Below are 26,327 nucleotides of genomic sequence, written 5' to 3' on the forward strand. Positions count from 1 at the left end.
AAAAAACGTTAAGATAAATGCATGTTTCTGAGGCTTCTATAGACAATTGCCCCACCATGCCCCTCGCATGAGACGCCAAAGGCCTCGGCGGCAGGACCGGGCTAGGGCCGGTCCCAAGGCCTCGTCGGGCCGCATCCGGCCCACGGGCCGCAGGTTGCCTATCCATGATTTAAACTATCAGAAGTCCCTTGGAAACCCCACTAACTCCTATTCCTTAATCTGGTAGCCTTAAGGTTAAATGAAGGGAACTGTTGTTTTTCCAGATGTTTTGGGCTACAATTTCCATCAGTTTCATCCAGCAGAATCAATTGTTAGGGACTCTGGGAACTGAAGTCCAAAAGATTTAGAAGGACAAAGACTCCTCATCTCTGTTTTAAGCCACAAGCAGTTAAATAAATCTATCCTTCTGCCCAAATGCAAGTGCTCTCATATGCATTGAAAAACTCAAAACCAAACCAAACCAAACCACAGAATATCCCATGGCTGCACTAATAGGGAACTATAAAACACTGGGAGCCCTCCAGAAGCAGAATCACTGCCTGTTTGCTACAGCGTCCTATTTTACCCAGTGGCCAAACAGATGGTTTGTTACTATCATCCGGAAATATAACAGCCGGGACTGAAAGTGTCAGAGGTTGCTGTCAACATCAGAAAGGTGATCAGATCAGAAAAATAGACCAGGTTGGGTGAGTGGGCAAAATCAGACTAGTCAGCTTGACAAATCAGCCTTCCTCACCTGGGTCCCTTCCAGACCGTGTGTTGCACTACAATTCCCATCAGCAGCCACCATGACCACTGAGAGATATACTCATCTACACATCATTTGAAAGGCTACCAGAAGCTGTGATGAGAAGTCAAATATATCACCTGGAAGAGACCAGGTTGAGAAAGGTCAAAAAATAATAATAATTTAAAAAAAAAAGGTAACTGTACTGGTCCACAAAAACAAAGGAAAACCTGAATAAGAATATTCAGGCAATATCTTTATTCTGGTCAATCAGAATTCCACAAAAGTAGTGCAAGCTTTCAGATTCTTTGAGACTCTTCATCAGGCCAATTGGTTTGAAAAAGTAGTTTGGGGTTGGGGTGGGGCAGAAGAAGCATGGAAAATGTGGCTGTGTGTTTCAGCAATGAAACACATTTATTATTATTTATGTATTTAAAGCATGTGTTTATGGCCTTTCACCAGGGCTCTCAAGATGATGTACAATGAACAAAAATGTTCAACACATTAGAACATGACTGAGAACAATTTAAAACAAATAAAAACTTCTCTTTAAAAATAGCTCTAGAACATTCAATTTTAAAAAAATTAAAAATAGCTACAACAGCCAGCTAAGTGCAGTAATCTGTAGTTAAGCTCAGTCCCAAAATGAAAATTGCTCTATTGTTGATATTTGGCCACTCAGGAGATACTCCAACCCTGTTACACAACCTAATATAATCATAAACTTTACTTATTTAAGGCCAGTGTGTATTTCACCTAAGTCAAAAGACATATTTCTGAACTGCAGCCAACTTTGTGTTTTCAGAGATGGGAACTTAGCATTTACCATCCTGTAGTGCATTATTAGGTGTGATCTACTACCTTCACAAGGGACTACATTCTTCACCTAGGGACTGAGTTTAATTGCGGATCTCATAGCTGAAATGCCTAGCCAGATTAAGATTACTATACTTCTTCTCCTCCAACATCCCCCTTACTTTTCCAAATCACCCAATTTAACGAAGAGTTCTGTTGTATTTAAAATCCCACATACTTTTATGAAATTTTAGTTGATCTTAAAGGTACTGGCCATCTGTGGATTTTAAACTCAAAGCAACACATCCAGCAATAAAATAATATGTTTCAGACAAAAACATTTTAGGCTCTCGGACTTACTAGGCCATTAATGGGTGTGAGGGGGGTGGGAGTAAATAAATGCACACCCACAAGCACATATTCTTTCTCCCTTTTTCATATCTGCATGAGAAACTCACAGTAGTTTTCTGTGGGGTTTTCAGGCTATGTGGCCATGTTTTAGAAGAGTTTACTGCTCAGAGAATTCTCTGAAGATGCCAGGCACAGATGCTGGCGAAACGTCAGAAATAAACTCTCCTAGAACATGACCACATAGCCCCAAAAAAACTATGGACGCCAGCCATGAAAGCCTTTGACTCCAAACTCACAGTAGCTTTTTGTCCTCTCTGGGGCACCAGAATGATCCCTGTTTTACGTAAGCTTTGTCTCCACATGGAAGGCCCCAGGGGGCTGGGGATGGGCAGCACAGGGGTGATGAAGGCAAACTGCGGCTGTGGTGGGATGGGTGGGTTGAGACAGAAAGCAAGGAGGAGTCAGCAATCAATGAAAGGCACAGGTGGAAATGTGAAAAAAGGAGGGGAAAAGATAGAAACAAAACAAAAGTCCAAAGTATTTCACACAACAGAAATGACATGCAGTGGAAAGGATGGCCAACTAGGCATCAAGATGGAGTTAGAGAATGTGTGTGATTAAGGCCCAGTCACCTTGGCCAGTTTTGAGGCCTCTGCACCATGTGCCATCTCAGACTCACTTATGTCAGTAACCCAAAGGAGGAGAAAGGTCAACCAAGCCACACCCAGGACAGCTAAGAGCAACAACTGGTGAATCAAGCATGCAAGATGAAGGTACTGGGTGTGTTAAGAACAAGTTATAAAGAAGAAATTGGCAAGTGTTGTGTGGCAAAGAGGAAGGTTTGTGCAAGGATCTGTGAAAAGCTGGTGGAGAGAAGGAGGAGAGAGAAAAGACAACACCTCTCAAATGAAGCTGCTCCTTACATGACAATCTTGGAACAATGTTTCATGCCTTGCCTTGCCTTTCCCACTTCTAAAGAAATAGGAGTCCTGGCTCCCAGGACACATAGTTGCTTCAGTTCCAAAAGTAGCAGTCCCCATTCCACTTCCTCCCAAGACAACCTTCTGCCAAATAGCTAGAGCTGGGATTGACTGCAATTGACAGGCTAGTCCTGCAACAGTAAGGAATGGGAATTAGGTAGTAGTATGTTGAGACGGTTGAATGGATTGCACACTTCAGATTACAGTTGGGAATACAGTTTATAAATGCTCACTCACATTTTTAAAAAAATAATTCCATGTAAACAGAAGAACTAGCCCCTCACTGAGAAAAGTGTTAGCCTTGCCTGCTTCCTACTGGGCTAGTTTTCTACCTGTAGGGAGTTTTGCAGAAAGCAGTTTAAAACGTAATTCCTCCATACATAATCTGAAAAGATGTAGCCTAGTGTATCACCTCATTCCACAGTGCATATAAACCTAGCATCATGAGATGGCAGGGAAAATCTAGATATGCAGCCACAGGCATAAACAAGAATGAAAAATGTGTCTGTGACCATTCCTTAAAAATGATGAAATGCTTTTTGCCTCTACTCTCAAACTCTGACAAAGCCTGATTTGAAAGAATATGCAGAGTTTGAATTTCAACGGGAGGCCAGTAACTGTAGTTGTTTCACTCAGACCTAACCTGTGAAAGGGAACTGGTATAAAGAGAGGTAGAGATCTATGCTTCCATCTGCTTTCCGTCTGTACCTCCAGACAACCAAGGAATAGTGCTAGAGTGGATAAGCAAAACCTTACCTTCTGCCCTGTAGGACTGGGGGATAGAGGGGTGACAGGGGTCACGGAGACTCCATTCACTGCACCGCTGTCTGTTGCAGGAATGGCCTTCACTTCTGTAGGCAACAGGAAGCAATTACCATCTCTTGACCACCTTACAGTTTGGAACTAATATGAGCCATTTCCCACTGTGTAGCTATGCCCACCATTGGAACCTGGAGTTTCCTCTCCCTCTGAGGCTGAACTGGTCTCCTCCTCGCCAACAGCAATGGTCCCCAAGGTCTTACGTTCCTTCGATTGGTCCTGAACAGAGATCTTCTCCTTGCTGCTCATGCGACACACAGAGCTCCTAGAAGAGACACATTAAGGCAGAAGATGATGTAAAAAGGCAACTCTACTGGAATAATAACCCTGGGTAAAATATAACAATTATTTGTTATACAATCAATTACCAAGGCCAGGCCAGTGGGCGAGGGCAGTGAAAAATTGCAAACAGAGGAAAAACTGTCTGTCTGGATTACCACTGTTTACTTTTTTCTCACTAGGTTCGGTATCTGTTGAGATAGGTACAGTGGGCCCTTGGTATCCACTGGGGTTTGGCTCCAGGACTCCCCATGGATACCAAAATCAGTGGATGCTCAAGTTCCATTAAATACAGTGGCATAGTAAAATGGTGCCCATTATGTAAAATGGCAAAATCAAGGTTTGCTTTTTGGAATTTATATTTTAAAAAATATATTCAAGCCATGGATGCAGAATCTGTGGATAAGGAGGGCCATTGTAGAAGCTGTAGATTAATTACATGGATCTCATTTAGTATGTTCTGTTAAACTAGCTTAGGACTGTACAAACCTCATGACAGTCAGCCCATGCATGATATGTTTGTTAGGTTGTATGAATGGCTGCAGAGCTGCTGTAATGCTACAATGTGTTCTTCAAACAATTTGTGAGTGCTCTTGCAATTTTACTTTCAGACTGTTTAAGATGCTGTCAGACAATCTCAGTTTAAGGACATCTTTACAAAAGTCCAATTCTATACAGACCATACCAGTAATGAGGCAAAACAAACACATTTATAACTCAAAGCATGATGGGAAGGACAGGATGTAAACACCTCTCTTGCAGTTCATATCTTTAAACTGTATGTATAGTGGAAGCATATGAGCTAGTACAGTATCTTTAGATTTGTGAATGTATAAGCTGTCACATAGCTTGCTTAAAAATCTGGGGCTGCTTCAGCAATATGCCATAGCGATGTATCTAACCAACACAATTTTATGCAAGCAAACGGCTGGTTTTGACTGAGAGGAATATTTCTATTCCTGCTAATCTCTGTGGGATGATGGATACTTGTAATTTGCATGGGCTTGACATCTAACCACAAACAGCTGGGCTGTCCAACCTGCCATCTGCAATTTGTAACTGTAAACATTTCTGTAGCAAACTAGCTTGTCAAACTTGCTGCACACCAAATAAAGACTCCTCTCCAAACTTGTTTCGCAACCTGCACTTGACAGAGAAGGGGGGGGTAGTGTGTGTGTGTGTATCTGGTTTCATACATGATGTATCCTAGATTAAGAGTCAAGCCTTTTGTTTCTCTTTGGAAATTATTGTTAGTATCTGAAAAAAAATGGGGACTGGAGAATGAGGTACCTGAAAATGGGGAATCTAATAAGTACACAGTCCCCACTCACCTTCGGTGCTTGCTTGTGTAAGATGGGGGCAGTTCCAAGCTGGTGTCAATTACAGCTTGCCTCAGGTGTGCTTCTTTCTTGCTGCGCAACTGATATTTATAGATATTGAGGGAGAGAAGAGACAAAAGATGGTCAAACTCTTTATCCTCCACCTCTGGACAAGGCAATGTCTGTACAAAGAAGAATTGATTTTGCCAAGGCAACTGGGATGAATGATCCCTGCGCCCTTCACAATATTGTCTAAAGCTGAAAACAATAGCAACACGGGAAATTGAAAGGGCCCTAAGAAAAGATTGTGTTAGTGCTGAGTTTAAGGGGGTCATAAGCTGTTTGGAAAGATAGGCACAGACATGCCCACTATCAGCATTTAAATTGTTTCAGCATTGGCCCCTCCCCAAAAAAGAATATTTGCACAGTGTCTTACAATGCTGGTAAGCAGAGGGGTTTTGTATGCGTAATGGAAGACAGGCAAAGGACCCAGCTAGAGCAAAATCCCATCTACTTCAACCTCTCCTTTTGCCCAGTGGCCAGAGAGCTATTTCTGAAAAGGCCACAAACAGGGCACAAAGACAATAGTCTCCTCTCACCCCCAGATGCTGATATTCAGTGAGATACTGTTTCTGAACATGGATGTGGCAGTGCATAGACATCTTGTCCTGGAGCCACTGGTCTGAAGAAGGAAAAACCAAAAACCAAACCAAAGACCCTCTCTATCCACTTTGCTCATGCCACATGTGATTCTATAAATATGATGTTATGCTGTACTTTCAAGTCACCTCTGACAACCCTAAGGTAACCCTATCACAGGGTTCTTTTGACAAGTTTAGTTCAGAGGGGATTTGCCTTTACCTTCCTCTAATGCTGAGAGAGTGTGAGTAGCCCATGTGTTTCCATGGCTGGGCAGGGATTCAAACCCTGCTTTCCACACTACACTATAATACTCTGTGCATATACCATCCCTTGCTATTAAAGAGTTCCCAGCACTTTAGAGGTAAATGCCTCTTTTAAATCCAGAGTTGGCTGTTTCTTCTTTCTTTAAGGGTCACAGTCTAAGTGTGGCTTACTCAAACTGGTTCCCACGGAAAAAAAAATCTGAGAGTCAAATAAGAAGACAGTCCACCCCCCCCCCTCCGCCCCAGCCCTTAGGCTTTCCATGAAGCTGGTCTGGTTTCAGTCCCCAGCTGGAAAGAGGATGAAGCTGACAGGCAGGAGGGAAGCCTTTGGTGCTCTCCTTCTCTGGGGACCCAAACTTAGCCACGGAGAGAGATCAGAGCCTGGAGCAGATGAAAAGAGAGGCGTGTGGGCTTTCCCTAACCACAATTGCCTCAGGGAGGCCCACTCTGTGGTTTCAGAAACACAGCCCTGGGCTGGCAACACTCAAATTAAGTTGACAGGCGAGGTTGCCTCACTCCCTGACCTTGTGCCCCTGAGGTCAACATCATTTCTCTCTACATGCTGCTCTTATGGCTGCAGGAACATTTTTTTCTTCTTCTAAAAGGCAGCAATAAACTCAAACAGGATTCTGTATATCTAAACAAAGAAGTCAATCCAGCAGCAACATGCCCCAGGAGTAGCAAAAACAATCAGAGCAAATATGGGTTTTGTACAACTTGGAGGGAGCCCACAGAAGTTAGCTTCTCTTGGCATTGATGGATGGTATTTTTTAGTGCGAGGTACATATAGGCCTGGAACAGCTCAGCTATCTATTTAAAGACATTTATGCCTTTCCCTCAATTAATTAAAAATTTTAAGGTGGCTTATAATTATTGTTTAGAGAAAGAGAGAGAGAGCTCTCAATTGAACCAATTAAAACACCATTACAAGAGAATGGCAAGCAGTAAGTTGTTAAGACAGGAAGCATAAATAAAGCCTCAGAGAGCAGTAAAAGGCAACTACAGTAATCATTAAATGTCTAGGCAAGCAGAGAACAGTGAGCTGATGCTTAAAACACACTGACGTTCTAGAGATTAAAAACATGATCAGAGCTAGGCACCAGGAGAGCAAACCTAAAGACTTTGTTCCCAAGTCAGAGCACCTCAAGAGAAGAGGCCCTTTCCTTGGCCTCCATTCATTTATCTTCTGATGACACGTGGTTACCAGAATAACATCAAGCCACCGAAAATCTCCCAATGAAGAATGACAAAAGGAGTTTTCTTGGTCCAAATTTTATCACGCTTAACTTGTGAGGGACAAATATAGACGGGATACATACCGCCAAAATGTAGCATGGCGGCGGCGATTCTAGGGTTAGGAAGCGCACACCATTCACACGCTCCCTAACCCTAGTACGTCCTTGGTATGTCAAAATGGCGGCACCGTCTACATGGGCACCGCCATTTTGACGTGACAGCCATGCTGCATCCAAACAGTGCAGCGCGGCCATGATGTACTGGCGCCCTTTCAGCAGCGCCGAAAGGAGCTCCGAAACACAGCTTTTACACGACCACACCAAGCGGCCCCTTTCTCTCTTTCCCCACCACTGTTGGGGTGTCCTGGGGCATGAAGCCCCAAGGACACTCCTTTCTAGGCTGCGGGGAAGCGGCGTTTTGCTGCTTCCCCGAGGCCTGGAAAAGCGCCGGATCAGGGCCTCCAGGGCTGTTGCTGTGGCCGCTCAGGCCCCAATCCGCCGGGGAAAGGGGCGGGTGCAGGCCGCCCCAAAGGGGTGGTCTGTATCCCGCCACAGAAACACCTTTATGAGACACTTTAGTCTAAGGCACAGCTGCATTAGGTGAAGTAGACCCAGTCTGCAAAAGCTTATGCTACAACCTTTTTTCTCTCAAATGTGCAACAAGGTTCCTTTGCACACAGTAACAAGGTTAACAAAATGCAGATACATTTTACTTCTATCTGGTGTTAGAAATCCCACAAATGTGTGTGCGTGCATCAAAGCAAAAAGCTGGCCATAGGTATTTTACATAAAATATAAACTTCTTAAAACATTAACTAAATAAATTATCATTGCTTAGAACAGTCATTAACAAAACTAACAAAAGACCTGCCAAACAATCTTTGAAACTAAGCTATTAAGAACACAATTTAAAGCCAGCAGTAAAATATCTACACTAACCAAAAGCCAGCCCATGTTCTCAATAAAAACAGGGAGCCTTCATGGTGTAGTGCTTTGAGTGTTGGACTAGGACACTGGTAATAGAAAGCTGGGGGACGACTTTGGGCAAGTCACAGTGCCTCAGCCTCAGAGGAAGGCAAAGGCAATCCTCCTCTGAGCAAATTCTGCCCAGAAAACCCCAAAATAGATTTGCCTTAGGGCCTACATTAGTCAGAAATGACATGAAGGCACACAAGAACAAAAGCAATAGAAGTAATGTCAAAGACTGGGCTATTTGTAAGATGTAATTTGCACATGAGGGGCCATCTGTGGAGAGGCCCTACTTTAGTTTGCTCCAAAGTAGAATTTCGTACAAAACACTCCAAACTGGAACATATATACATTCCTGCAAGACAACTCCTTTCCTATTAAGGTGCCTACAATGCTACTGCAATGGGATATATGAGGAGGGAGCTTTCTGCAAATATATAAGAGCATATTATAAGCTGGTAGAAATAAGAAAAAACATCACTCACATCATTTTGCTTGCGCTGCAGCTCCTCGAGCAAAGCTAAAGTATCCTCATCTGCAAGATCACAGGGACGTTGGCCCTAGAGTGGAGGAAAAATAAGATGGATGGAAGGAGGTCCCACCAGAGTTTCCTGAAAGTTCTACTGCTCACTGGAATACACTGCGGAAATAAAAGAGTTCTCTGGCCCTCACAGCTTTGCCTCAAGCTAGGTTGCAGCCCACCACAATCCCAAAACTGCCATTTTGAATGCGCAAACAATCAACCACCTAAGAATAATGAAAGTCTGCTTGCATTTTAAGCAAGGAAGCCATTTGCCAAAATAATTTGGAGTTTCGGAAATAAGATATTAGACATCCAGATATTAGACATCCACTCTCCGCATTTTTAATGGCAATTTCAGGAGAGTTCCCTTTGTTTTTTCCCATCAAACTGTTTCAGGATTTTTTTCAAGTCTATGCTTTCTGTAACCATTTTAAAAGTGCCACATGCTCCCATTTATGACTCAAGTCAGAGGTTTCAGATTTCCAAACTCTCCCATCTCCTGAACCATTTGGATTTTGCTTCAGCTTGCAACCTTTAAACCATTAATGAGGCAGTATAATTTATTGTAAAAATCTGTTTAAAAAAGCACTTCCCATCAGGCTTCTTTATTTTAAAAATAATGATGGTGAAAATTAACATTCAGAAAAACTGCAGATGGCAGGCAGCAGCTTGACGAAGTGAGAATGACTCTTAGATGTATAAATGTGCTGCCTCAAAACAAAGTATGTCTCTTCTCTTAAAACTATCATTTGAGTCAAATTCAAATTTATAAAGATTTAATTACTTACTGGATCAACTAAAAATAACTTGACTTATCCATTAACATTGCTTTAAATTATAGCCCTAGTCTCTCCATCCCTCCTAAGCACAATCATTATGTATATCTGAAGTTACCTTACAAATACTTGGACCCCTGCATGTCTGCACTGACTGGTAGGCCTCCCCAAGGTCTCAGGCACAGAAGGGTACTTCCCAGCTCTGCCAAGTAAGACTCCTCCAACTATCAATGTCAAAGTTTTGCTACATCCTACTCAAACTATACCCAACTTTTACACTCACCACATTGTTGAGTGCCTCCATATCGCAAAAGTGCTCAGCCAAAAGGCGGCAGGCCTCCTCCACTCCCCAGTGGGCTGCCGCATGCAGGGGGGCCCAGCCATCTTTGTCCCGCACGTTGGGGTCATAGCCAGCTTGTAAGAGCAGCCTGCAGCAGAGCAAGAGAAACCAGTGTTCAGGGCACTAGGGTCATATTTGCTTCTAACAAAGGCATCAGGATTACAAGAGACTCTTGATGGGTTAGAACTGAGAAACTCCAGGTTCTTTTGTAAGGGAAGGGGGTACTTTGGATCAAGAGAGGAGTTCAGAGAACTCAAATTCCCATGTTATCCAGGGGTAGTTGGCTTAGGGGGCAGGTGCTGACAAAACTGTCTCATGAAAACATGTGTGTGTGTGTATGCTCTGAGCCATGAATCTGGAAATTCGCAGGGCAGGGAACAGGATCATCCAGAGTCAAAGAAGTAGGAAGGCAAATTGGGGCTACAACTCCTTTAAGATGCAACAGAGGCAGAACAAGTCAGAGAAGTTATTCTGGGACCCACTTTTTTGTTCCCTTTCTGAGAAAAATGGTCTATGTATTCAAAGCAAAAAGTCTGGGAGGCAGAATTTTAGGATTCTCAGTTTTACTCCAAACCACTGACAGGTGGCCAGGGTGGGACTGATTAATTGCTTGGCCTACGCTTTTCCCTTAGCCTTGCCTCTGCTTGGGGGAGGGATGGCATCTGGGAACCACCCCCCAAACATCTGGAGAAAGATGTTTAAAAGTGGTGACGCAATTATCCTGGGTTGGGTAAAGCAAATTTCCAAACCTGTTGAGGCAAATAAAAATCTAAGGTGTGAGTGAGCAGCCATTCTCTGAGATGTTTAACTCATTTTTGATATCTACATCTAGATCAGGAGAGGGCAAATTATGGTCTATGGACCACATACAATTCCCAGTGGCCTTTCTGCAGCTTCCTAATCCCTTACCAGACCTTCACCATCCCCACATACCTCTGTGAAAACCACCCAAATATGGTCAAACGCCACCTCTGGAAGCCTCTGTGAAAATAACACAAACCTCTACAATACCAGCCAAAACCTGAAACTGGATGTAACTACTAGTTTCATTGGAGGTCACTTGAGCATAACAGGGTGAGAGTGGGGTGATACAATCCTGTCTCCTGGTCTACAGAATTATTTCATAAGGAGCAGAACTTTACCCCTCACTCTGAAAACAGCCAAATGAGGGGGGCCTTCCCCTGAGAACAGCTGAATGAGAATGATACAGTCCTTGCCTCTCACCTCATAACCTCAATGTAGCCTTTGGCAGCTGCCACATGCAGGGCAGTGGCTCCAGTTTTGAGGTGTGGCTCGTCAGATATTTTGCCAGCATTCAGCCACTGACGGGCATCACGAAGCATTACCTCCTCCTCCTCTCGCTTGGCTACCTCTACATCTACCCCTGAAAGCAGAGAAAGGTGTCACAGAAGAATGAAAAAAGTAAGATATAAAATCTGAACACTTGCAGTCACCAAGTAGAGCAGAGATTAAATACAGCTTCACTGTGAAATCCCAGCAACAAGGTACTTTGAACTTTTTTTCTTCCTTCCAAAATAAGTCTGTAATCCTCACAGGTTTGAGGAAACTACTGAGAATGTGTTATATGGGAATTTTCTATAGATGAGATTTATTCTGTGATTACATGGTTACCTCATACTGTATATGTGCCCACTCGGAGTAGCTGCAGAACATATGTACAATAAGGAAATATGTGAACTTTGGAAGAATTTATCAAATCACTTTCAAAACTATTTTTTATTATTCTTTCACCACAGCTCTAGTATATATTTCTGAAGTCATCCTTTGGTTTGTATGGAAAAAAATCAATTGAAACGAATATGATGGGCCATCTCTTACCAGTGTCAGGGTGGGGTGGGGGTAATGCAGCAACTTAGCCAGTTGGACAAGCTTGTCAAACCCCGGTGGCTTCTGGGTTACAGGGAAATACGGCATTAGAGGAAGCAGAGCTAAATTTCTTGAGGATGAAACTACCCACAGCAGCCTTCCCTTCTCCTTACCTCTTTTCCCAATCTCCGAACGCAGCAAGGCCTCCATGTTGTCAGCCTCAGCAATGTCCAATGGCACATCCCCATCACTGTTCACTGCAGCAATGTTGGCACCGTGGTCCAAGAGGTATCTGGACAGAAAGTGAAGTCCAGGGTGAGACCTATGAGTCCCTCAAGTCCAACATGAGTCCCCCCCCCGCCCGCCAATGAAAGCCTGGATTAGCCTGGAGATGTTCATCTAGCAGGGTTATCAGCCTTGTTTTCTGCCATGCTTCATTTGGCTAACTTCTCTGGATGACCTTTTATGATCACCAATTGCTGAAGAGCTTACACACTGTCCCATGTTCCCAGGCAATAAGCTTCCCCCCACCTTTCACTGAATGTAGGGAGAAAGCCCTACCAGTTCCTTGATGATATAGCCTATCTCAGGCCCATTACAGACGGGCAAAAAGTACATGCCGCGCACATACTAGGGTTAGAAAAAGGCGTCCTTTTTGGACGTCCCTAACCCTAGTACGCGCTCGGCGCATATAAAATGATGGCGCCCTATACACATGGGCGCCGCCATTTTGACATCATGGACGCCTAGCGTCCGCATGGTGTATGGCAGAAATGACGCCGCAAGTGCGCCATTGGCGCTTTGCGGCGCCATTTCCGCGTCACAAAAAGAAGCCACTTTTTGCAGCTTCTTTTTGCTGCGTCTGGGAATCGTGCGGTTTGTCCGCTGCGGTTCCCGGACGCAGCAACCAGCAGCGCCGGCAGAGCGCCCTTTTTGGGCACTCTGTAAAGCACCACAGATATCCTTGGCTTGGGTTCTAAGTTCATATTCAAATTCAAGGGTCTTTGATAAACTGGCTTTGACTTTGTCTGGTAAGTTCTAAGCACTCGCACAAAGGCTTATATCAAAATCTGCCAGCCAGGACTACCTATGTAAACAGAATAGAACTCTGTTGCACAGACAAGCAGAGGACTCCTACTAAAAGGATCCCACTCAAAACAGGACAGCTTACTTTTGATAAGGACTGAAGGATGGCCAAGGACAGAGAAGAACTGGGATAAATGGATCCCCTGGCAGCCCTTGTCTAGTAAATGCTACTCTCATTGTATGTGTTTCAAGGTATGACTTAACATAACTACAACTATCACAATCTCCCTTGTGTTTCATGCTGGAGCTTTCAAACAATCCTACTCCTGTGGTACTCCCACATTCCAAAAGGAAAGCCATGTTGATACGCCAACTGTGTCCCTACCTGGTCCGAAAGGACCTTGAAGCAGTGGTACATGCACTGGTAATCTCTCGTTTAGACTTCTGTAATGCGCTCTACTTGGGGCTACCCTTATACCAAGTTTGGAAGCTTCAATTGGTACAAAATGTAGCAGCCAGATTGGTCACTGGTACATCTAGGTCTAACCACATAACACCTTTGTTAAAATCACTTCACTGGCTGCCAATTAGCTTCCGGGCGCAGTATAAGGTGTTGGTTATCACCTTTAAAGCCCTATATGGCTTGGGCCCGAGTTACTTGCAGGAACGCCTCTCCCTACATAATCTGCCCTGCACTCTCAGAACATCTGGGAAGAATCTATTAGAATACCAAATGACTAGATTAACAGTGACTTCCCATAGAGCTTTTACTGCCATTGTTCCTAAACTGTGGAATGGCCTATCGGAAGAGATCTGTCTTATTACCAACTTAGATGCTTTTAAGAAGGTACTCAAGACAGATCTCTTCTGGCGGGCTTACCCACCCGACCTTGTATAGGAGCCTTATTAAATAAAATGTTCCACTCCTTTGATTATGACTGCCATGATTGTCATGCAATTTTATTAATAATGTCAGTATTTTATTGATTGTATCTTTGTATTTGTATTTTGTATTTATTTTATTGGATGCAATCCCGCCTCGATCCGCAGGGAGAGGCGAGAAATACAAATAAATAAATTATTATTAATTATTATTATTATGTCTGACTTTGAGCAATAACAGCTCTGTAGCACTGCTTAGACCTCTGGCCTCCAGCCCAAACCATGCTAAAATTGCTTGGCTTATTCCCTGCATCTGAAATGGAGAATTCACAGCTAGCCAAGTTCAGGTGGTTGATGAAACAGGACTGGATACTATGTCTGCAGCTAATCATGATGCCAGTTTCTCCACTGGATGAGAAAGGAAGAGAAAATATAGGCAAGGTTCTGTAGTACCTATGGAGTACCTGGTTCCTACATGTTCTGGTAGCCAGTTGGCTCTCACTGTGCAGGCAACAAAGAATGTATAAACGGCACCCAAAGAGCACTACAGAATTTCTACAGTGAGAGAAACCAGGGACAGCCTGGTGGCTATGGCCTTCAGTGGGCTCCATCAGCACCAAGGCCAAAGATGGGGAACCTGTGGCCCCCTAGATGTGAGGCCGATTAGGGCTACCTGCAATCCAATAACATCTAGGATTTGCAATCCAAAAACATTTAGAGCAATGTTATTCAACGTTGTGATCTGTGGTCCATCAGATGTTGGCTGCCAGACCATGCTTAATTCCCAAGAAATAGTTGTAGTCAATGAATATAAATAAAGTGCCAGCACACTGGGGGGAAAATGTTTAAACACCGATGAAGAAGGCTGCATGATTCCCACTCCTACTCTAGCTGCTAATGAACGAATGCTCCCATCATCCCATCATTCCTCGCCACTGGCCAAGCTAGCAGGGGCTGAAGGGATTTTAAAAATATCTGGAAAGACAGAGGGCCCAAATGGACAGGCCAAAATAAAGCTGCTTTGGGTCACTTTGGAAGTATGCTGTTTAAATGACATATGCATCTTAAGAGTCCAGAAGCTGCGCCAAAGCTGTGCTCCAGTCCTCAGGACTAGAGCGTGACTTTGGCGAGGCTTCTGCCCTCTTAGGACGCATGCATCATTTAAACAGCATACCTCCAAAGTGACCTGAAGCAGGTTTATTTTGGCCTGTCTGTGCGAGCCCATAGTTTCCCAGTGCTGGAGGAGGACGTAGACTCTGCAACTGCCCATTCTCTTCTAAATGAGCAACAATGTAAGACTAAGGACCTGCTCTTTTAAGGCCTTAGGCAAAACACACTTCTGTTGCAATGCCAGTTATTAAAAACAATGCAATACCAATATGAGAACTGGCAGTTTTGGAATGCCCATCATCACCCCAAACTCACTGTGCGATCTCAATGTAGCCGCAGGATGCAGCAACATGCAGCGGAGTCCAGCCCTCATTGTCAGCTTGGTTCACATCAGCTCCATTTACCACCAGAAATTCAACCACCTCCATGTTTTCATCGATGCAAGCCTGAAAAAATGGGAAAAACTCTTGTAAAGAAAAAGTTCCAACTCCCTGTTTTTCCCACTTTCCTAAATACATGGGGCCTCTCCTCTATTTTCCAAAGGCAAGCCATCCAAATTATTCTATCTTATCTAACACTCCTCTGTTCCTTTCCCCAGCACCGTAAAGAAATGCCCTATGGTGCCACTGTCTTCCCAGTACAGCTCAGTATTGACAATGATTGAAACTGGCAACCCATGAGCCCAAGAGCAACAGTGGGGTTTCACAACAACCACAGAGGCTTTGGGCTACAAGGCAGGGGTGGGGAGATTTGGAGATCCCTGGAACCTCTGTAATATCTCTATTGTTATTTGGACTTAGCTGATGCCTGGAAATGAGATGCCAACCCAAAAATGGGAGCAGGGTGAGATCCTGGCAGGGAACCAAATTTAAAGTAAACATCAAGAAAAGCTTCCTATCGATAAGAGGATTGCAGTTGCGGAAAAAAACTGCTTAGGAAGGCCACAGAATGATTTTTGCAGTATGGAAGCATTCAAAGTGATGGCTGGAGAGGCTTTTAATGGAGATAGCAACACACATCTGTTACTGGACAAGAGATTTGACCAGATGATCCCCTAGTAGAACCTACGGCAAAGGTCACTCGTCTTTGACTGAAGCACCCGGTGCCTACAACCACAGGCCAAAATATTGACATAAGATGGTCTAAAGCAGAAGTGGACAACTTCAGAAGTTGTCTGTTTGATTTGTTTGAGCGAAAGGTGGGTCTGAAAACTACTGGCTGCACAACTCCTCTGTTCCTCTATACCAGTCAATTTCCAAGATTTACATAGGGAAGTAAAGAGCTAGGAAGCCTCCTTTCCTTTTTCAAAAGTATTTGAAACAGAGCTGCTCTTTGCTGTGCTTATGGCATCTCAGTACTCCTTTTAATCTCAAGAGCTACAAAGAGCTGCAGGCAGACATGTGTTGGGTTTCTTGGGGCAGAAGGCAACAGATAAATAGCAGATGCTGTTTGCCACTTGGCTGCTGCTCACTTGAAGGCAAACTCCAACTCAGCCCAGTCAAGCAGCTTATCTCAGCGATCATAATGATTATGATCACTGTGATAGTAGCAGCATTTGCGTAGCTTTCAAGACTTCAAAGCACTTAATGTGCATCACCTAGCAGCAATCCTTCCACCACTCTTGCAAAAGTAAGTGAGACTTAGGATCCCACCTGCTGGAGGTGGCAAGAGTAAGACTGAGAGCAAATGACTATCCAGGGAGTTTACATTAGATGCAAGATCTGAACCAGGGATTTCCTGGTTTGTAGTACATTTTTACTGTCTATGCTACGCTTCCATGACTGGACATCAGGGCTTGACTTTTTGTCTCTGCTCCACTCTTAATGGGACACATGTGATTCTGGAGTGGAGTGAGAAGAAACAGCACATACCAAATGAGGGAAGAAGACAATGATTGAGGGTCAAGTGGCATCATCATTGGTTCAGTTGCAGCACAGCCCACAAGTGTGCAATGTCTGAATCAAAAGGCAAACCATGGTTTGTGATTACATCCCAACCAGCAAACTGTGCTTTGCACCTGCCTTCTAAATCAGGATTGCAAGCAATATCTTAGAAGGCAAGCACAAGCCACAGTTTCCTGGTTCACATATAATGCCAATCACAATCTAACTTGATTATGACAGGATATTAAGGTGGACTGCTTTCTAATGGAGCCTACTATGGGGTCCATAGCCTGTGGGTCTCCTCAACTACCCTATTTTTGACAACAATGTTCACCTGGAAACCTTCCAGCTGTTTCAATTCACCTTTTCAAGCAGGCTACAAAGGCCTAGGCACTGTTTAACATCAACAAAATTGTTCAAAACCAGAAGTGAATTTCTGATCACTTCAGGTTTTGTTTCTGTTCTTTGGGAGGAAGGTATTTTTGGCAGTCTTGAAGAAGCTCAGAGCAGAAGATTGCCCCCTCTAAAATGTCAAAGTTGCCCAGCCTTGGTTTAAAAGTAAAGACTATGGTTTGTGCCAGACAGGAAGTAATGTAAGGAGGAGGGGAAAAAGAGATATATGGATTTGCAGCCAAACCATGATTTGTTGTTACAGCAAATGACAACTATGCAGTGTGAGCAACTACATTTACTAAAATGTAAAGGATAACCTGTATAAAACAAAAAACCCTAAGAATTCCTAGAGATATCTCCCTGCCATTCCATGCTGAACAGATGTGCTGCAAGATTCTCCATGTGCCAGAAACATCATAATCATAGGAGACCTGCACTTTCTATCAAGCCCTAGTGTGGGGGTGGCTGGGAAGGGAGAGAATTTGGGCCAGAAAGTCTTTGATGTCCCTTCCTGTGCCAAGAATATGCAGCTGTACTACTTCTCTGTTTCCAGCACAAAAGACGTCAGAACTGAAGGCAGCAGCTTCTGCTAGATTGCATCTGCTTTTAATAACAGCCTTTGGAACTGCAGTCAAAGAGACCACGCAGAATAAAACTGGTTCAGGAACAAGCAACACTAACGTGGGTGTGTTGTGCTGAGCACATTTGGAATAAAAATTTGGGACAACTTCAGTTCTTTTCAATGAAGAAACACCAAATGAACTGAAGCAAGGAGATCTGAAAGATCAGACTTTCAGGGTTTTCTTAGAAAAGTAACAGAAAAGACTCCTGGGCAATTTAGACAGGGTCAGCCAAACCATTAGGAGGTACTTTAGACTGAAGATCAGTTCAACATGTCCTGCATTTTCTATTTATTTGTTCTATTTGTAACCTGCCTTTCCCTCTATGAGTTTATATGGCTCTCCTCCTCAACAAGCCTGTGAGGTCAATTAGGCTAAGAGACAGACAGACCCACTGGCCCAATGTGAATTTCATGGCTCATAGTTGACTCTAGGTCCCAGTTCAATAACTAAAAATTACAACACACACTATATCTACTCTTGATTAGCAACAATTCTCCATGATCCTGAGGAAACATCACTGCCATCCTTGTTCTCTTCAATATGAAAATGGATCTGCAGACAGTATGTGCAACTAAGTTATTCCCCCATACACCAATTATTTGCATTTGCTAGTGTAGCATAATCCATGGAAATATATGAACCAAATCACACCATCTAGCATGCTGTTTTCCAAGTGTCACACTTCTTTAGAAACTGTTTCTCTAATGCTGTATAGTCTCAGGCTGGCCATATGCATTGAGTTAAATCTCTTGGCATTTTATATATGCACAAGCACTAAACCATCATGTTACCAAAAACAAAATTGTATATAGCCCACACTACACAAAATGCTCCAAAATCCTGTGTCAGAAAAGTAGATTTTTTGCAACCCTATGGATTAGAGAAATGAAGTGCATTAATTTGTCTAATGGAATTATGCAAATCTGGATCATACTTAGCTTATATTGCGTAATATATTTTGCTGTCAACTAAGCATGGTGAGGGCAAAAGGTAGCTTTTGAAGAGCCAAAAACCATCCCCATAACCATTGGAAACTGTTGAATTCCTTCCAGGAAGAAATCTATGATTCTAGACTTAAGGATTAGAAACTTTTCTTTAAAAAGAAAATAACATAAGGATGCTGAAATTTTGCAGCTGTGCAGTGCTGCTGAATTCATACAACCTTGTTGCTGTGCTACAGTCTTGAATTAAAGAGACTGCATTCCCATTAATAATAATAATAATAATAATAATAATAAATAAAAATTTTATTTGTATACCGCCCTTCCAACGATCAGGGCGGTGAACAACATATCAATAACAACAATACAAATACACTACAATACATATTAAAAAATACTACACAACCATATTAAAATCAAAGCTAAAACCCCATCAGCCAGCTGCCATTGCCGTCGAAGAGGGGGAAGACTAGCTGGAACTTGATTCAGGGAATGCTGATCGGAATAGGAAGGTTTTTAACTCCCTCCTAAACTGGGCCAGGGAGGTGGCCGAGCGGAGCTCTATGGGCAGCGTATTCCAGAGGGCCGGGGCGACGATGAAGTATGGCCTCCTCGTTGTGGAGGCTAGTCTAGCCCCTGGAACCCTCAGTAGTTGCTGCCCAGAAGTTCTGAGGGTGCGGGGCAGAATGTATGGAGAGAGGCGGTCCTCCAGGTATCCTGGGCCCAAGCCATGTAGGGCTTTATAGGTTATCACCAACACCTTGTACTGTGCCTGGAAGCGATTGGGCAGCCAATGCAGATCTTTAAGTATAGGTGTAATATGACTGGCCCTGGAAGTACCAGTGACCAGTCTGGCTGCCATATTCTGTACCATCTGTAGCTTCCGGGTATGGTATAAGGGTTGCCCCATGTAGAACGCGTTGCAGAAATCCAATCGAGAGCTTACCAGAGCGTGTACCACCGTTTCAAAGTCTCTCTGGGCCAGGTATGGGCACAGCTGGCGAATGAGCCGAAGTTGATAACAGGTGCTCTTGACCGTCGCATTCACCTGAGCTGTGAGGTGAAGCGACGAATCAAGAAGCACCCCCAGACTGCGCACGGAGTCCTTCACAGGAAGCGTGATCCCGTTCAGGACAGGTGGAACCACCACCATTCCTGGACCAGGGGAACCTATCACAAGTACCTCCGTTTTCTCTGGATTCAGACTGAGTCGGTTTTCCCTCATCCAGCCCATTACCGACCCCAGACAGGCCATGAGAGGAGAGATGCCATCCTCGGTCACTGCATCAGTCGGAGACATAGAGAAGACTATTTGGGTGTCATCAGCGTACTGATAACCCCGCGCCCCATGTCTCCGGATGATCTCTCCCAGCGGTTTCATGTAAATGTTAAGACAGCATTAATTTACTGTCTTTTTCCATCATGCCTCCCAAAAAACCCAAGGCAGCTCACAAAGTTTTTTCCCTGTCCTCCTAGGGAAAAGTCTGAGAGATAGGCTGGATGAAGGGACAGTGACTGTTTTAAGGGGGATTGTTTCCAGTTACTTTAATGGCTAAACTGTCATTCAAACATGGGTGTCCTTGATCTAATTCATATGTGTGATCCATTGAACCACACTGGTTGGCCTCCATGGGGAAACAGACTGGTTAGTTACAAAATGTGTGTGAAGGAGGAGAGAAGGCTAGGAAAGCTTGGGTTCATGGAAAGGCAGCAGAAGACTAACAGGTCAGATTTGCTGGAGCAGAATGCTGGATTCCAATTCTTTAGGGAACCCCAAAATTAATAAATAAAATCACTGTATTGTGTGGCTGAGTTATGGTGAACCATAGTTTGAAATATACCCCCTCTGGATATGAGACTGTACCCTCTAAAGAAGGAGGAAAGAACTTGGACCTCCTCCTTTTTTTTCATGGACTTATGACCAGAAAGACTCACTGTAGGGGTGGGGCAAAGTCCTGTGAAGAGGACCCCAAGCCTCCATGTTGGGTGTGGCCAGGGGGGGGGAGGCATGGAGAAAGATGCCAACTGTTTCACTCAACCAGCTGAGTGCTGATATTAATAGCTTCAGCCTGGAATGCAAAGATTTCATTTTCCACAAACAAGAGCAGATGAAACTCCTTGGAAACATTCCTGGACTATGCATGGAGAAAAATCGCCACACTTCTCCTTGTTAGGGCCGGCTTCTTTCCAATGAACTCAGGGGTCTGAGCTCTGACCCTCCTTCCCAGCTCTACACTGGAACCTCAGAGGACAAGGAGAAATGGTCTTAAAGGAGACTAGGGTTCCCACTTGCCATGGCTACGCCCCAAGCCTCGGGTCTCAGCATCAGTTCCTCCCCACCTGCTAAACCGGCTTTCATCAAGGGAACTGAGTATATTTAGAAGGTATGTCCTATGGGAATCAATAGAAAGCGTTTGGGCTTGGGAGTTTTTTGGGTGGAGGCACTTGCCTGTTCCAAAGATTGTACTTTCTAAATATACATTTATTCCCTTGATAAAAGGGGGGGGGGAGAGAGCTGTTTGTTGCCCCATTTGAATCCTGACTATCCTGCTTGTTTTCCTAAATAAGGATGACATGCCACTTCTCCAGAACATCCTTTTATTATATGGGGAAAACCTATCTTTACACCTTGTAACATTTAAGTATTGATAGACTGCCAAGCCCATTTGCTTCTAAGTATGGATTCATGACCAAGAGGACTAGAAACATTCTCAACAGCTTTGTTGTAGTGTGCCTTCAAGTAGTTTCTGACTCCCTAAGGTGAACCTATTACAGGGTTTTCTTGGCAAGATTTGTTCATAAGGAGTTTCCCATTGTGCTTCTCTTAAGGCTGAGAGAGTGGGACTCTCCCAAAGTCACCGAGTTGGTTTCCACAAGTGAGAAGGGATCAAAGCCTTGTTTTCCAGAGTCCTAGTCCAACATTCAATCCACTGTACCAAATACAAGACTCAATTAAAGCCATACTGCCTATGATCTGTGTCTAAGGAAATCTTCAGGTCCTTGATCTCTTTGGCCAAGCCCATTCACCATCCTGAACCAAACATTATTTAACATAAGCAAATAAACCAACCATCATCTTAAAGTCCCATGCTTACCTAACTATTTTTGGCTACACCTTGGAAACTGGTTCCACATCCAACTCCCAGGCTCTTTTTTCCTCCCAGGATCCAAGGGAAACTTTCCACACACAGGTCTCACAATGTAATATGCTGTTTGCCATCCACAAAACATGTTGTTCTGCTGGCCATTCTAAATTTTGCCCTGGCCAAAAGCCAGGGAAGAACCAGAGGCAACCTGGCAGAGATGACAAACAACCCGGGTACTTTGGGAACAGGAGGTGATGAGGGCATTCTAAGAAATGAGTGGAGTTTAAGGCAACCGAGATGATGGCTGGAAAATGGAACAGTTCTGTTTGGAAAACAAGGTCAAGCAGCTCAACTGAGCCAATTTGACCTGTTCTCTAATGTTATCTAATTCATATTAGGCAATGCAACCATATTTATTCCCTGGAGCAGCTAGTGGCAGCATCTTAGGAAAACCAAGTGTTCATCAGCGTATGAGGAGTGCTGTATCACACACATACACACCCATGTCAGCCACTACTATGCTATGCAGCTGAATGATAACAATTGATTTCAGATTTATTTATTTTTGGAGAAAGGTATCTTTGTAATATCACATGTCATCCATATCAATAGCTATAATGCTACATTACCAAAGATTCTATTCAGAGAAGGCCTTGCACACCAAGAAAGTATTCAAGTTCACCCTTCCTTCTAGCATAGGAAAGCTTCACACACAATTATACAGCTGAAAGACATCTCAAAGATCTTCTAGTTCAAATCTTGCCAGTACAGGGAATCTACTACTACTACACTCCCAAGAGGTACTCATCATCCAACCTCTGCTTTAAAAACATCCAACAGAAAAGAGCATATCACCTTCAGAGAAAGTCCATTTCAGTGGAGAATACTTTGTACCGTCAAGAAGATTCTCCTGACAGTCTAATTCCATTTTATTGTATTTTAATTTCCTTGTTTCTGATCCTACCCACTGGTACAAGAAAAAATAAAACATCTGCTCCATCATTAGTATGTCAACCCAGTAAGGAATCACTCTGTGTAGTAACTCATAGTGTCACCCCACACTGACCTCCTCCCATACTACACCATACAGCAGTGACCTTTTACAGACCGAGTGCCCAAACTGCAACCCAGACTCCACTTATTTATTGCAAAGTGCCACGTCCCTCTGGCTTTCTAGTAAGAAACTCTGTGCTAGGGAGACAGCATGTGTGCCCACAGAGAGGGCTCTGAGTGCCACCTCTGGCACACGTGCCATAGGTTCGCCATCACTGCCATACAGCATCCTTAGTACTAATGTACTATTACTACTTGTAAATCGTAATTCTTGTATATCACTGAATGTAATGGCAAAGCAGTTGTGACATAAACAATTAGCAAAATTAAAATTATACCTTTAAATTACAATATTATAAACACAGCCTAACTTATTTATGTTTATATATATAGTTTCATGTGTTTAAAGTGAAAATTTGATGTGTTGCTTTTAAAGAAAATTTAAGAAGAGTAATAATATGCGGATGACTGCCAAAGCCCATTTTTGGCAAAAGGCAGACTTTTGGGGAGTAGTGGTGTCATCTGATGCAAGCTGCATCCATGCACCCCTCTGGTGATGTCCCTGTGTCAATCCTTCCAGTATTTGAGGATAGTTATCACATCACTTTGTACTCATTTGTTCTTCAAGTTAATTGCACTTAGGTATGTTGGCAAAGCCAAGTTCCAAGACACATGAAAACAGGTGTTTTACCACCACACCTTGCAATTTAGCCAAGGGGTTTTTAGCAGCACTGTTTGCTTATTTTCAATGGCCTTTAGCTTGCTCTTTATATGCAAAGTCAGGGTGGCACATATTTTTCTCATTCTATTTTATTTACAAATTTTTAATTATTGCATTCATTTTATTTTATCTTTGCAATCCTCTGAAGAAAGTTAAGAAATATTGACTAGCCCAAGTGAATTTCAAGGCAGCATGGGGATTTGAACCTGATCTCCCCAACTCAAGTCAGATATTAACCATTGCACCACATGGTCTGTCTTTTCTTGGCCATTACCCAGGGCAGTGTGTGTACTTTCTTTTTTTAAAAGATGTCTATTTGCCAAGATAGCTCCAATCTGTGCCTCTGGGAAAAGCAGAATTCCTCAACCTGTATAAATTAAAAGGAAATAAAGTGAACAGATGTTCGTATTGTGCGTCATCTACCTTGTTTCAGAGATCCAGGAGGAGAATGAAAAGATCTACACAAGGCACTGAAAAACTACTTCACAGGAAATTCTTCTCAACCATCCCATTAGCTTCTGAACATTTCACAATCTTTTTTTTTTGTCCTTTTAGAAGGCAATTCCAGCCCCCACAATTCTGAAAATGAGAATACACACTTCTTCCACATTCAAAGTGTTTTTAAATCCTCACCATTCATTTCTACCACATCTCCATATGTCTATTTTGCAGCCAACGCTCCTAAAACTGCCCAGAGAAATCTCAATACACAGCAATGTGTGTTGAGATTTTAGCAATGCCCCCAATTCCCTAAATGCACCCCAAACCCATTCTCTGGTGCTGCCCTTTATTATTAGTCCTAAATACTAGGCAGCGCACTTTACATGGGAAGGAACTCTACATTCCCCCCAGAATAGGATTTGCTCCTGCCACCCCCGCCCCCAGCCAGAGTTTGTCAGAGTGGTGTTTGGAGATGGTGGGAGGATGGGGATCAGGGCAAGAAGCCAGGCAACATCATGCAAGTGAAGTAATGGAAAATTAAGCAGGAGTGTGTATGGGGGTGGGCGGCGGGCAAGGAGAAGAGTATAGAGGGGACAGCAGCCCCAGAGCCTCCTAATGAGAAACCCAGGAAAAGAGAATTTATTTCAGACACAGCCAAACTGCACTTGTACAGCTGCAATGAACACACTTGCAGAATAAACCCAGAGTGAGTTTTGAGGTGGGGACTCAAGCCAAAGAATCAAAAGGTTGTATCTTTCATATTCTTCTCATTCCCACCAAGTATGGCTGAACTTGTGTCTGAACTTCTGAAAGTAGGGGGTATACAACTGTGGCCCTCAAGGGTTGTTGTTGTGTGTACACACAGACACATGCCTATAACTCCCTTCAGTGTTAGCCGGCAAGGGCTTTGGCGCTGCAGTCCAAAAACAGCCGAAGAGATATAACTGATCTTCCTCATCAACCAATCAATTAAGGAGAGTAACCTTAATTGGAGACGTGGTTTGCCACTGTCTTCCTCTGAAATGTAGAATAAAGCACCTGTTATTCCCTGGCAGTTCCCCATTCAAGTACTAACTGGGCCTGACCCTGCTAGTTTCCTAGATCAGAAGGGATCTCTTGCCTTTAGAATATATATTCAGCTATTAGGTGCAAATCAAATAATTCATAAATCATGCTAGCCTCATCAGAAGACTTATACTGGCCATATTCTCATGAAATTGTAAGCTCCCATGAACAAGCTACATGTTAGTCTATGCAGTTTGCTCATTACAGTGGTTCTTCCTGTCAGCACAAACAGCTAAACCACATATGTTGGGACCCTCTGAAGTGGCCACACGGACTTCCAAAAAACACCGTAACACAACACCGCTTCCCTTACACACTGGAAGTTCACTCTGGCTTTGAGCATTTTTTGACAGCACAACAGGGAGGCTTACAATCTATTTCAGTACAAAGACATAACCATGTTAGTCTGGATCAATATGCAAATGTATGCTATCAACTTCTTTCTTTCTCTCAACTAGCCTCAGATGCTGTAAGACCCCTTTGCCATCTATTTAAAATTATTGATCCTGGGGGCTTCCTGGAAAGGTGACCCCTTTTTTTGGCCAATGAAGAAGACTGGTTCAGAGAGTCTGGAGGTGTCAAAGCCCCCCCAAAACAGCTTTATAGTGCTACATGTGACCTCAAGGCTACAACTTGTTCTCCCCAGAATAAATCAACCACAAACACCTGCACCAGGTTTGTTGAACCTCCTACAATCTCCAATTGCCTTGGGTTTTCTGAGGAGTAACAAACTAGAATCCCATGCTTGAACATACTGTGATAAGCTTTCGATTTCTGATTAGTCTGATAATGAGCTGTATAGACTAACATACAGACTGAAGAGACAGGTCAAAATAAACCAAGCTTCTGGTAAATTCTGGCTCGCCATTCTGTGTGCATGCAACAATGTCTGACAAAGAAAGACAAACTTATATGAAGCTGGTTATCTGCAATGACTAAAAATCAACTCCAGACACAAGTAAAAATAGTGAAAAGACAATTTCCTTCCCCTCTATAGAGAACTTTTGTCAGTGTGGTACAAATAACAAACCGAGTTGGTGGCCAGTAGGCAGCAAGACTTATTTTGTGGACAGATCTGGAAGGCTATCTTACAGCAGAGTGCCTAAGAATGTACTAAAGCTACGGGATCCTAGAAACTAACCTGGCCCGTGGTACAATCCTTGCTTCTGTTCTTATCCAACTTTTTCAGTGGTTATGATTGAGTAGTAGGACCTTTCTCCACACTCACCCAAGACAGGAGTTTCCACAGCCCCTAGAG

General features: G+C 43.4%; 1 protein-coding gene across 5 annotated transcripts in view; it reads right to left on the reverse strand.

Annotated features, from left to right (window-relative positions):
* PPP1R12C (protein phosphatase 1 regulatory subunit 12C) overlaps nucleotides 1-26,327 on the reverse strand; it is a 49,081-nt gene that overhangs the window by 17,765 nt on the left and 4,989 nt on the right. For all 5 annotated transcript variants that reach the window (XR_006104513.1, XM_042472838.1, XM_042472841.1 and 2 more), the window contains exons 2-9: nucleotides 15,179-15,309; nucleotides 12,019-12,137; nucleotides 11,243-11,402; nucleotides 9,962-10,106; nucleotides 8,865-8,939; nucleotides 5,283-5,371; nucleotides 3,795-3,937; nucleotides 3,610-3,704 (exon numbers count right to left, since the gene is read on the reverse strand). Coding sequence is in view for 4 of the 5 variants with exons in the window: in XM_042472838.1 (XP_042328772.1) it covers nucleotides 3,610-3,704; nucleotides 3,795-3,937; nucleotides 5,283-5,371; nucleotides 8,865-8,939; nucleotides 9,962-10,106; nucleotides 11,243-11,402; nucleotides 12,019-12,137; nucleotides 15,179-15,309 (957 nt within the window). In the remaining variant the exon portion in view is untranslated. The remainder of the gene's footprint in view (nucleotides 1-3,609; nucleotides 3,705-3,794; nucleotides 3,938-5,282; nucleotides 5,372-8,864; nucleotides 8,940-9,961; nucleotides 10,107-11,242; nucleotides 11,403-12,018; nucleotides 12,138-15,178; nucleotides 15,310-26,327) is intronic.

This window comes from Sceloporus undulatus, chromosome 6, assembly GCF_019175285.1.
Source record: "Sceloporus undulatus isolate JIND9_A2432 ecotype Alabama chromosome 6, SceUnd_v1.1, whole genome shotgun sequence".
NCBI lineage: Eukaryota > Metazoa > Chordata > Lepidosauria > Squamata > Phrynosomatidae > Sceloporus > Sceloporus undulatus.